This window comes from Pieris napi, chromosome 12 (assembly GCF_905475465.1).
Source record: "Pieris napi chromosome 12, ilPieNapi1.2, whole genome shotgun sequence".
Lineage (NCBI taxonomy): Eukaryota > Metazoa > Arthropoda > Insecta > Lepidoptera > Pieridae > Pieris > Pieris napi.
Window position 1 is genome coordinate 10,348,519 of NC_062245.1, and position 13,377 is coordinate 10,361,895.

A 13,377-nucleotide genomic window follows, 5' to 3' on the forward strand; every position below is an offset into this window, starting at 1 on the left:
ATTCAAGCAGACCATATGGTGATTGTGTTAGTTACAATATTGTCCTAAATATTATATTAGTACGATTGTTTTATTAATTTAATCAGAAAATTTATTAAAAAAAATTATTACGAAACAAATGCGTACGCAGTTTTTTACCATGTACATCATTTCTGTACTCTATTCTTTTACCAGGCCTTATTAATATTTTAAATAAAACTCTTTGCACATGCAAACAATAATACCATTTAACACTGTAATACAAAAAAGTCTATAAAAAGTGGATGAAAACCATTAAATCACTCACTACCATTAATAATAGGGAAAATAAGGCATCATTTGTCTATCAAAATAAACTCCCTGTTCATGGCTATTAACTCGTGAAGGAAAGGGAACTATTATGACAGGTCAGGAAAAAACACTGTTACGCTTGGATGACTCGAACTTCTATTGAATATATCATACACACATTTTTCGAGGTTTGCACCGTTTATATCATTTGAAACTGTATTGAAGTACATGCATTCTCCCCCTCTGGGCGTCCAACACCGGGACACTCTGCGCCCGGTGGTGGACGGAGGAGGAGGTGGAGGACGGTGGAGGCTGCCCTTCGTATTCTGGGGGGGGCAATTCTACCAATTCTTGAAAGGCCGGCAACGCACTTGCGAGCCTTCTGGCATTGTGAGTGTCCATGGACGGCGGTATCACTTAACATCAGGTGAGCCTCCTGACCGTTTGCCCCCTATTACATAAAAAAAAAAAACAAAAAAAAAAAAACATGACTCTGAGTGTCTCAGTATCTTTGCTCTTTATTTGCTTTGGACCCAGTAACTATAGTTTGCCTGTAAAGTTTTATAGATGTTGCATAAGTTGTCTTTTTTATGTAATAGGATGCAAACGGGACCCTCACCCGATGTTAAGTGATACCGCCGCCCATGGACGCTCACATTGCCAGAAGGCTCGCTAGTGCGTTGCTGGCCTTTCAAGAATTGGTACGCTCTTTTCTTGAAGGACCCTAAGTCGAATTGGTTCGGAAATACTTCTGTGGGGTTCCACATAGCGGTGGTGCGCAGCAAAAACTGATTTAAAAAACGCTCAGTTGTAGAACGACGGACGTCGAGGTGATTCGGATGGTATTTTGTATTCTGCCCTGCGATTCTGTAACTCACTTTTCGAACTCACACAGCGGTTTTCGCATCGGCGGTCGCTCTGAAATCAGTCGTGAAGCAGTCATTTTATGATTTGGCATTCTCAAAAGGTGGGAGCTTGTAGTTTATCATATTGTGAGTTCGAAAAGTAAGTTACAGAATCGCAGGGCTGCCTTGACGTCCGATAGTGAAACTCAGCTGCAGGTATTAGACCGAAAAATTCCTCTGAACACTCTCCATGGTCACCTAGTTAAAGAGTATAGGAACTTAAACATAATAAGTAGCTAATATTTTATTGCGCGCGTGCACCGTCTCAAGACAAAATGTGTGCTATACATACATATAGTTTCAATCAAAAACAGAACAATAATTTTTGATGATAATTTTTCAAATTTAAGTAATCAACGCCCAATCCTGACATTTTACCCAAAAAATCATTGTAAAATATATTGTTTAGACTATATTTAATTGCTTAAAATATAATTCGTTATCAATTCTCCCTTCTTCATTTATTAATTCCACTCTTCGTGTTTTAGTAGGATGAAGCAAAACCTTCTCACGGTAGGCATTTCAAAACCATATCGTTATCAGCGTATGCCTTGTAAGGCACTGCAGGCGGCATCCCAAAGTACCCACAACAATAGGCAAGCTACCGAAGCCTCGTCGCATGGAAATATACGCATCGCTTGCGCACTTGAGATTTCGCCACCTGTAATAAAAAGGGATCCATTGTTCCCTTCAGCTACCTCATTGTCTGCTTTTTAACGCAACATCAAAGATACCTTCGTGGTAGTACTACCTAATTTTATTGCGGATTATGCGAAGAAAAGATAACTGTAATTTTGTTGTCTGTGGTCCCTTAGAAATAATACTCGCTTAATTATGTTTTACTGTGAATTTAGTTCCGATAACGTTTCTAAATTTAATCCTTTAATTATTAATTTGAATTGCCTCCTGTGATTTTTTTATTAGCAGTAGCTACTTCTATTTGTAAAATAAATTTAATTCGGAAGAACGCCAAATTACCTTCTTGTTCCAATATCTGCGTCGTAAAAAAATTTGTTTATTTTAGAACTAAACTAAAGCAATGAGGTTTAAGTAAACTTTTCCGAATTATAAAGTCGAAACGAGTACCTTAATATAAATTGCAATTTAGCTATTTACTGATAAATTATTCATAAAATAAATCAGTTTCTAATCTACTGTCTCTTTTCTTCACAACGTCAACACAATTAGACAGAAAGAGTCGTAAGATTTGAATAAGGGGAAGTAAATGATTAATGAAAACATTACATAAGTTACATTGCATTTAACAATTTATTACGACGAATTATTAAGGCCTGTCAAATTCTAAAAATAAAAAGATTTAAAAGAGGGTGAACTTACATCGCCAACCCATTTTCAAAAAAATGAAGGGATGTTTGTTCAACACATTAAACATTATCGCTACGAACATCGACGACCCGTGTCAATCCAGGTGAAAATACATGTTTTACACGAATCTTATCTTAATCTTGTTGCGGTAATTTACCTACATTAATTTTCGTGTTCCTTACAAGAAACAGGTTTGACTAAAATTTCTTTATACATATATTTATGTTATATTATAGCCTTATTAATTATCATTTTATATTATTGCCTATATCATAATCATATTGTATTATTGCCTAAATATTTATCATATTATATAATTGCCTAAATCATAATCATATTATATTATTTCCTAAATCATTTCCAGAGTCCTAAATGTAGGCTATTAGAGATACCTAATAAGATAATAAGTGTTTAGCAAATTTTAAAAGATTTTTACAATACATCGATTACGATAAGTAAGTGTATAATCGATTCTGCGGATTCCGTGTTTAATCTAAATTCTAAACAATTTAGATTTAAAAACCCACCTTACTCCACCAGACTAAAATTTTACTCAAATCAGGAGGTTATTTATATAAAATACTAATCATATCTTATAAACACAGCAAAAATAGTGTACCATTTTCAAATTTGTCCCAATATATTTGCGATATAAATAGGAATTATACATAGAGAAGCCTCTTGTCAATGTCCTGTGTACAAAAACGTTATATAATCTAAAAAAAATGTCGCTACCCTGCAGCTCTGTTCCGTACCCTGTCTCCATAGATTATTAAAAACTTGAAACTATTTCATGAAATTCTATTCCCGATTAAATATTACAAATTCCTAAATACTAAAATGCTCACTATCAGATACTTCAATCGATTTTGATTGAACGTATGTCGGTTTGATGGACGAGAACAAAAACGTGAAGAAACGTTATTATGCCGGTTCAATATCATTCCCATAGTTTCTCAAAATTGAAATGTATCTCACGATTGTATACATGACATTCTCTCCTATCTTCTCAATTTTATAATACACTAGCGGTCTATGTCTTCGCGAGGCTGGATTTTTTAAATTTCCTTAATCCTGAAGCAATTATTGAAATCGGACAAGTATAATTTATTTCTATAATACAAACAAATATTTAGTAATTAGTATAATAGATACCTACTGAGCTATGTTGGCCAAGCTATATATAATATTATTTGTGTCTGATTTCCAGTGAAGCAAAAATTATATATATCTAATAAATAAATAAATCAGTGGTGCTACAACCTCTAAAAGTCTTGGCCTCAGATTTATGAATCTGTTTCATGATCATTTTTAAATCTAAAAGGCAAGTAGGTGATCAGCCTCCAGTGCCTGACACGCCGTCGACTTTTTGGGTCTAAGACATGTCGGTTTCCTCGCGATGTTTTCCTTCACCGTTTGAGCAAATGTTAAATGCGCACATAGAATGGAAAGTCCATTGGTGCACAGCCGGGGATCGAACCTACGACCTCAGGTATGAGAGTCGCATGCTGAAGCCACTAGGCCAACACAGCTCTTTAATCATATATAATAAGGATTTAAAACATGATCAGTGAGATCGACGCAGATGCCCCGTAAGTTTACAGGACTTTTTTACCTACTTGAGTAATTATTACGATAGAGGTATTTTCCCTTACGTACCTAATAAAATTGTATTATGTTTCTGCTTCTGTCATAATCATAGTTAATTGTTGTGGCATTTCATTCCATATTTGGGTCTATTAAATAGTCTTCGCTCAAAATGCATCTCGAACGCCTTTTAAAAAAAAATGACATCGCACTATGAAACGGGAAAATATTAAATAATTACTTAATTACGCGTTTATATGAGTTATTACCAGTTAATTCAATTATATCCACAGTAGTATCCTTATAGAGTTATATTTAATTGTAGACATAATAACGCGGTTTCGTCCATTTTTTATTTTTTATTTATTAAACACTACATCACATATGTAGATTTCCTACAGTATAAGTTACAATTTATTATATTATTATATTTATTCCAAATCTTACAAATTATAATAAATTGTTGTCAAATGAATAAACAGATTTTTATTTCAAATACTATCTTAAATATTATCATCTAAATTTATTTTGACTAAAACTGAGGTTTACTTAAGACTTTATTATTTTCGCGGATATTTGGAATCTATTATAATTAACAAAACATATTTAAATCTAAAGTAACCGATACCCCAAAGTGTTACCGAGCTCACCATAAGAAATAATCATATTTCTAAGAAACAAACAAAGCATATTCCAAATAATTCACACATATAAACGCTGATAAATTTCAATTAAGTACCAAACAAAAAGCGAGCGGTATCCGGGACCACAACCGATGTTCAATCTGCGATAACGTTTATTTCGGCTTTCTTTATTAGGAATAATTGCGTTAACTGCTATAATTAAATTAATTAGACCCGCAAAAACAAATGATTAATGTTCTGTACATGACACTATACACGTTAGTTTTTGGAGTGTCACACGTATGTTATCTCCATCGATACTCGGAAGATTTTCAAGTGTGTAGGGCTTTCGACGATGATGGCAGAATTTCTTTGAAACATATACTAAATTTTAATTGCTCGGATTTTCAGTTCGATACTTGAATGTATTGCGAGTATTCATTTTATTCTTGTAATCGATTGAAGTCTTACAATATGTCGGCCGTTTATGTTATCTCGTCACTGTAGAATGATAACCTCGTATGTCCAGAGAACCAAACATTACAGGAAACGAAACAATAATTTAATTTCGTCAATGTTCGTTAAAATATTATTATGTGTTTTTGTCCATAGTTTTAGAAGGTAAAAAGGACTTATTTATTAATAACATAAATAAGTCCTAACTTCATGATTAAATACCAGTTAAATGACATAAGAGTCAAAAAAAAATAGTTTTTGACATACGAGGTTATCATTCTACAGTGACGATATGGTGACAACCAAGTTCGCTACTTCACAGTAAATTTGGTAAAGTACGGTTGCAAATCATTAACATTTTAGAAAGATCCAAAAATTTATATTCTTTTGCGCCATTTATGACTCTATAAACATTTAAAGCTATTATGGTATGCGCATGGGTATTATTTATTTAAAATGAAATTGTTTTAAACAACGGAATGCAAATAACTCGCTTACATTTTTATACTGTTAATAATAAATGTTAACTTTTTTGTTTAGTAAATTTACCGAATAGCCATGTTGGTATATCGTTTCATTAAATGCCAATAAAAAATTACCATCTATCTTTTGTAGCTCTGTTTATTGCCGTAAAAGGAGGAACATACATCTGCCTAGTTTCAGACTAAACGGTTCGTCATAACGGACTGGAATTGCTCACATTATTGCCATATAAGTTTATTTTATATTAACACTAGCGTATGAAATGGTCTTTTATCTTGTGTGTAGCCATATAAGGGTGGGAAAAAAGTCACAATATAATTAGTAAGTGATAAATTTTCCACTGCAACATATGTTTTTGTTATTCAACATCTTCTAGGAAGTATCAGAAAACAATTTATTTTTTAGTTATTATTATTTACACAAATACAGTATTTACAATTTTCTTAACCTATAAAGTAATAATGAAAGTAATTAAAATGAAAATCAAAACAAATTAAAAAAAAAGTAATTTAATTAAAAATTAAATTAATTAATTATTAATTATTTATTAATTTTAATTTTTTAATTTAGAGTATTAATATTTTATACGCGTAAACGGTGACTTTATTCAATTGATCATATACGGAGATATGAGTTGGTACTAACTTATACTATATACACAGTCATAAAAACCTTAAAAACTGTCCAAAAGATGTACATGAATTACAAATACAGTAGTTCCTACAATGTAAATTATCATATTTCAAAGAGAACAGTAGTTAAAGAAAGCATAAAAAGTGAAAAGTATAAACCAGAACCCTTTTCCGCATGGAGTGGTTTCGGCGCCCACGCAGGTAGCTTTCTTCAAGCACCAGATAAAAGCGCGTCTGTCGCCAATGTTTTTTAACACTATTTGAAAATATAATGTGTTTTGGATTTACATTTTCAGACAAAATATTGAATATATAAAACACTACTCATATATAGGCTTATCCTCGTATAGTAGTAGATAAACAACTTAAATATAATAAGGTATAAGCACGCAATTGCCTAATTGATTAATAATTATTTTAATTAATTACTTTTGTTTTACTTATATCACAGGTTCTTACCTAGTTTGGAAACCAGTCTCCCAATACCTTCTCAACTGTAATCTTATTGTTTGTTGTAAATGTTATATGGGAAATAAATTATTATTATTAATGACATATTTCTCATGCAACAAGCATGTAAAAACGATCTCATCTTTATAAAGAAAACTGTTTCGGGTTATTATTAAAATCAATATTCTAATATAGTAAATTAAAATTATATTATTATTATAGCCACGTGTTTTTATTATCGAAGAAAAAAATTGAATTTATTATTTGTATTAACTTTCGACACTTTTAATATTTTAATTACAATTAAATTCCTAAGATATCTTCCTTTTTTCTCTGACATGTGTACCTACTTCGTACGCACGCCCTTTTTTTAATAATTATATAATGCGATAGCTTTTGAGTGGTTTCCGAAAGACTCAGTTGGTTTTGGTAGAAGTGCTATCATTCCCGGAAGATAGACGCAAAAGGGCTATTTGCCCAGAAACTCGTAGAAGTAACAACTACAAATATATATTTTTAATTTATACCCACTGTACTATATTTGATCCACGATAATAAGGCTGAATAAAACAAATCTTTATAACCATAAACTAACTATAATTTTCTTACAGATGGTTCTAACATCGATGCATAAGTACCGACCGAGGGTGCTGGTGGTGCGAGCTCGTGACGCCGCAGCCCTGGCCTGGGGAGCACCTCACGCCTCCTTTTCATTCCCTGAGACTGAATTCATTGCTGTTACAGCTTATCAGGTAATTTATTAACTATTTCATAAATAAATATAATTAACGTTTTTAAAGAAATAGGGAAATTGTTAAAGGTTCGATGAATAAAAGGCCTGAAACTCATAATCACATATATATATGTATATTATATATACCTATGTTTTCATATCGTATATTGCTAAATAACTATATTACCCAAGTTACTTTTAACGGACGTAGTTAAATTTATAAGATTTAAATTTTTAATTTTAAGTCTAGTACCTACAGAAATAAACTGTTTATAGCAAATACATACATTGCTGACTTGTACATGTACTAACGGCATAGTTAATCCAAAAAAACTTACACGTCTGAAGAGGTGGATTAAAAACTTAAAGGCAGTTATCTAAAATTACGTTATGTGATATCTAGAAAATCGGGGAAGACCTTATAGGGTTGTATTATCGATACAATCTTACATCTTCCCAGAAACCGTAGTACGTTTCTGGGAATACAATTCGCACTTATGACGCACAGATTTTTTCAACAAGGCGCCACTACCAAGCTAGCAAAAAAATTGTGACGCCGTCGAGTGGTCAATAGAAACAAAAGGGAACTAATTTAAAATCTCAGCGGTGTGTTTGTTCGTGAAATATTGGCCGTGTTATCAGATAAAGAATGGGTGGGACAGAGTACCTACAGCTAGCGGAGAATCTAATAATGAGCATTTTTTTTGTCCAAAGTGTGAATAATGAGTGATTATGAATCATAAAACAACTGAATTCTATTCAAAAACATTAGTTTGTTTGTTCTTGTTTAATAGTTTTATGTACACAATAAAGTATTATGTATTTTGTCTCTCTGTAAATGAACAATAGCTTATATGCTACCTAATCATAAATGTACTTAGCAAGCGTAATTTATTTATAGTAAAATTTAACACAGTTAATTAAACATTTAATATATAAACTGCGGAGATACACAATATTAATTACTTGCTAGACATGTTTATATAAAACTACTAGCTGATCCGGCAAACGTCGTTTTGCATTAAAAAAATAGGGGTTGATCGTAGAGGGGTGAAAATTAGGGGTCGTATGTATTTTTTAATGTTGTATCATAAAAAAGTAAAGAATAATTTTTTTATCTAAAATTTAAAAAAAAAAATTAGGGGTGGACTACCCTTAACATTTAGGGGGATGAAAAATAGATGTTGTCCGATTCTCAGACATACCCAATATGTACACAAAATTTCATGAGAATCGATCGAGCCGTTTCGGAGGAGTTTAACTACAAACACCGCGACACGAGAATTTTATATATTAGATTAACTAGCTATTTCTTTTGCATCTTTTTTTGTCTCTAAAGCATAAGGAAGAAACTTCACCTAATTGTTAATAATTATGTAGATTTATACTTGGCAGATAGTTGTATTTCTTTCAATAAGGCGCCCCGCTGTTTGTTTTCTTACCCCACGTCCATGCTTTTGGCGCTCAGCGCAGCGTGTCCTATTCTTGCATAATCCATCGTTTAGTAATTAGGTCGAGTCGGCGTCTTTACTCCCGCGGCGTATTTAATGTTGACTGCATCGAGGCGCGAAGGGCTTCTCGCCATTTATAATTACAATTACAGCCGGCAGCTTTGTGGGATAATCCCGGAATTGTCCAAGTAACGGGACGCCCGTCTGGACAATGGTCGGCAGTGTATCATTGCGCATTATAACGCATAAGTGCACGCTACGACTGATGTATTGTTACGAATTACCGACGAATTAGAAAACGCCCTTTGTGAGCACCGGCAGGCTATTCGACAGCGTAACTAGGTGGCAGGCTGTATTGTCACAGAGTGGGATAATACTATACATACTACGTCGCCAAGGTTCTTGTTAACTTTCTTAGTAACGTATTATTAATACTTATGACGTAAAGAAAGAAAAATTGAAAGAGCGAACCAATTCTTAAAAGGCCGGCAACGCATTCGCAATCCTTCTAGCATTGAATCTGTCCATGAGGTATCTATTAATATAAGGTGTGCCTCCTGTCCGTTTGCCCCTGTTCTATAGAAAAAACATCACTCAATTGAATACATCATATAGAGTGATCGTTCTCCCGATACAACTAATTATTTAAAGGGCTTTGTTAGAGTTACTGAAGGATTTATTTTCCAATTATACCTTCCTACTGCAAACAACAACAAAGCATTCTATAACTGTTTGTTAATCATATAATTCCGCCATTTGCACCCGATAACTAAACTAAATTTGCTCAGACCCCTAATTATACATTAAAAAAACTGGCGACAGTCGCAAATATGAAATATTCAGCAAAAAGCTAGTCGCGTGACGTCACGGGCGACAGGGCGGGCTCAGGGCGGCGCCTGGGCTCTTGCGGTACTTCAGTTATCCGTCCGACTTGAGAAGTGCACGAGAGCTAATAACAGGCTTTTAGCACACTCCGTTATCGGCTGGCCGTGTTATCTGGTAGTTCGATGAGCAAGCGCACCCGCCGGCGCCGCCTTATCGACGCATGTAAACAATCATTTACGAGTGACTCCACGTCAGGACACTGTTTGCGGTCAAGATTTGGCTGGGATAACCCGAAGTGCCAAATTTACAACGTATAAAAATTCGTGATTAGAGTCAGATTAGATGTGAACTGAAAAACTTAAAGCATATCTATTTAAGTAAATATATATATGTTATGCTAACAAACTAAATTAAATTAAATTAGACGGTTCTTATTAATAAATAAATAACTAACCCTAACATATAATAACTAAAATATATTATTAAAAGGAGTCCCTTTAGGCAAGGTTCCGAAGATACTGGCAGCGTTCCCCCTTTGAATAGCTAGACTAATTCTTTGTCCGAGGTAGCTGCCAGATCTTCGGTCTCCTGTGATGTCGACTAACCTTTTTGATATACCTTTAAAAAGCCTTAAAGTGCTAGGACCCCACCCACGGGTATCGACATCGAATGGGACAAAATCATATTCTGAGACTAGATCCCTGTATATATATATATTATAAGAGGAACATTTAGTTTTGGATCCTTGATTACTCTTCCTCCTCGCAAATTTCATTACTAAAGGTCGTACTTGTCTTGGAAAGCCCTAAGCAATACATCGACTTGCTCCCTACATCACTCTATCGTCAGCTTATCTCAGTGCATTTTGGATGTTGCGACCCATAATTGTCTTTGTCCTTGATTGCAGTAGATATCAATTTACGAAGCGTAGACAAGTTTCTAAATGGTTTGTTAAGGGAAACGTCACATCATAGGTTTAAAAGGGATGAAGTAGCAATCAAAACCATGTGACAAACAGAAGCCATATCGGATTTCGTTCTGCACTAGCTTTGCGTTTTGGCGCCGTGACGCCCGAGCTATATAACGCAACGGGCGGCTGAGGCGACACGCCATACCATGCTAATTGGCCTGTCGCCAACCACACATGCGCAACAATTATCCCTTACAAGCTATTAGTAACATGTATACGGAAACGGATGTTTAAATTGCCATCGCGAGATAAGATACACCCTGACGCAGAAGCCTTAAGTTTGAGAAGAATAATCCAGACTAAATCAACGAAAAAATAATTGCTAGTATATAATTATTTAATAGACAACCAATGGCAAATATCATTCATGTATCATCTTAAACGGAAGAGATTGTAGATTAATGAGATTACATAATAGATTTCACACATGCACACATGCATCAATATACAGTTCAAATTAAGAAAAGGAAACAACGATTGTCCAGTTGTTCTCATAAATTTATTAAGTATTGTAAAATAAAAACTGATTTAATAGGACTGACATTAATTAATTGACTGTTGGAAATGGCTCTGGTTCCATTAGAAACATTAATGCAATATAATTGCGGATAATTTCCTCTATTTCATAATAACTCGACGCAAAAAATACAACTAATCAAGTCAGTTATAACTCATTACTAATTCTTGACATTAAATTTCCGTTACTAAAAAGTTAAATGTTTGGCATCGCATTTCAATAATTTAACTGCGATATTTTAAGATTCTAAAAGCGTCTAGACAGATGTAATTAACAAAAATTTTATGTCGAGTCAATTTTCTATGAATGCAATTTACTAAAATACCATAACATTCTATCGAAATAATTGTTGCCTTTTGTCTATTAGCGCTAAAGTGAAATATGTTTTGAGAAAATATAAGAACACAAGGACAAATATTTTTAATAAAACTGATATTTGTTATAGGTACATTTTTATTTAAATAAATAAGTCGTATTGGCAGTATTATTACTATAATATTTTTACTATATAAATAAATAAATTTAAAATATGTTATTTATTTATTCAGCTCACAGAAAGCGTATACATAATTTTCAATACATATTAAATTTCGTCGTCTTAAAATTAAATTCCTGTCTTTCTCTACCAAAAATTAATAAACCCGCTAAGGGTGACAGTTATAGTGTACATAGACATAGTATAAGATAAGCTGCAAGTTATGTAACTAATAATTATTTATTTTATTTGTTCACAGAACGATCGCATAACAAAATTGAAGATCGACAACAACCCGTTCGCAAAAGGTTTCCGCGCGTGTGGCCAATCCAAATGCAAGAGGAAAACCTCAGACCCAGACACCGGCTCTGAACCAAATGAATCTCCTGAGCCGAAACGGCCTTGTTCTGATGCCGCATCATCATGTTCTGAAGAGGGAAGCCTTAGATCTACGTCACCTCGATCGCCTCCTCTCATCGACTCTCCCGCGCCTTTGATTCGTCAAACACCAGACTTAACACCCCCATTCTACCCCGAATTGCCGTACATGCCACTACATATGCCCGTACCTCTTGGCATGTGGCCAAGTGGACCGACTAACCCATTCCTGCCATCGTGGAGTCCCCCTCAAGCACCAGTTCCTAGGATACCATCACCTCCAAGACCAGCCCCATGTCGACGAGTAAAGAGCTTCACAATTAGTGCTTTGCTCGGCGAAGGCTGAATCTGAAGTTAAAATAACGGGAATTACAAGCAATTTTTAATCAGCTGTGGCTGTATTCACTTCTGTGAAGTTTATGTATATAAAGTATAAATAATATTGACTTACTGTCTAGTATTAATACCATAAGTCAGTCCTTTTGTCCTGGAAAATTAAGTGTATTTTGTTATTTATTTGATAGGCCATAAGGTTCGAATATCTTTAAACTACTTATATATAATAACGAACAATAGCAAAATATAGGTTAATTCTTGAGTTTAAGAGTTAGTAGTGAAGATAACCTTATAAAATGTAAAAATATTTAAGTATAATGTATAGTTACACAATTAGTTACTTGTAAAAGTCTACCTCGTAGTTCGAAATCATGTAATAATAATGGTTTTGTGATAGTGCCTTAGTTATGTTAAATATTACTTTATACTATTTAAATTTAACACTGAAATCTCACTGTTAGACTTATAACATATGTATGTATCACGTAAATACAAATAATGTACATATATCTTTGAGCTATTTAAATATTACCATTAATAAATATGTTTATACTGATAAGGTAGTTTTTTTTATGACACATTTAATTGCCAGCTAATTTGTCTAATGCGATGTTCAAAATATAACAGTATTATATGTTTTAATGTGATTAATAAATAAATATAAATACATTTTACATAATCTTTTTTTTTAAGTAAGTAAGAGTTTTGATTCAAGTTAATAATCTGTAGCCCGAATGTAGTTGTCGCTACTAAACTAAAAATTTCAGAAAGCCGATGTTGATTTCTAATTGGCTAGATCTGGCTGATCTAGGATAAAATTCAGAAACGAGACAGCGCTAAGTTTCCATAAGTAGGGGAGACCAGGGCTGGTTGTAACATGCTTTTTGTAAAGATTTATTTGTTTATTGGTTTGCTTATATCACCTAGATATGTTTGATTCATCAGCTTTTCAGTATTTAA

General features: G+C 33.5%; 1 protein-coding gene across 1 annotated transcript in view; it reads left to right on the forward strand.

The window, feature by feature from the left end:
• Positions 1-12,973, forward strand: part of LOC125054869 (T-box transcription factor TBX6) — a 34,021-nt gene extending 21,048 nt beyond the window's left edge. The window contains exons 4-5 of the mRNA XM_047657006.1: positions 7,344-7,484; positions 11,963-12,973. Coding sequence (XP_047512962.1) covers positions 7,344-7,484; positions 11,963-12,427 — 606 coding nt within the window. The 3' untranslated portion in view covers positions 12,428-12,973. The remainder of the gene's footprint in view (positions 1-7,343; positions 7,485-11,962) is intronic.
• Positions 12,974-13,377: the final 404 nt, after the last annotated feature.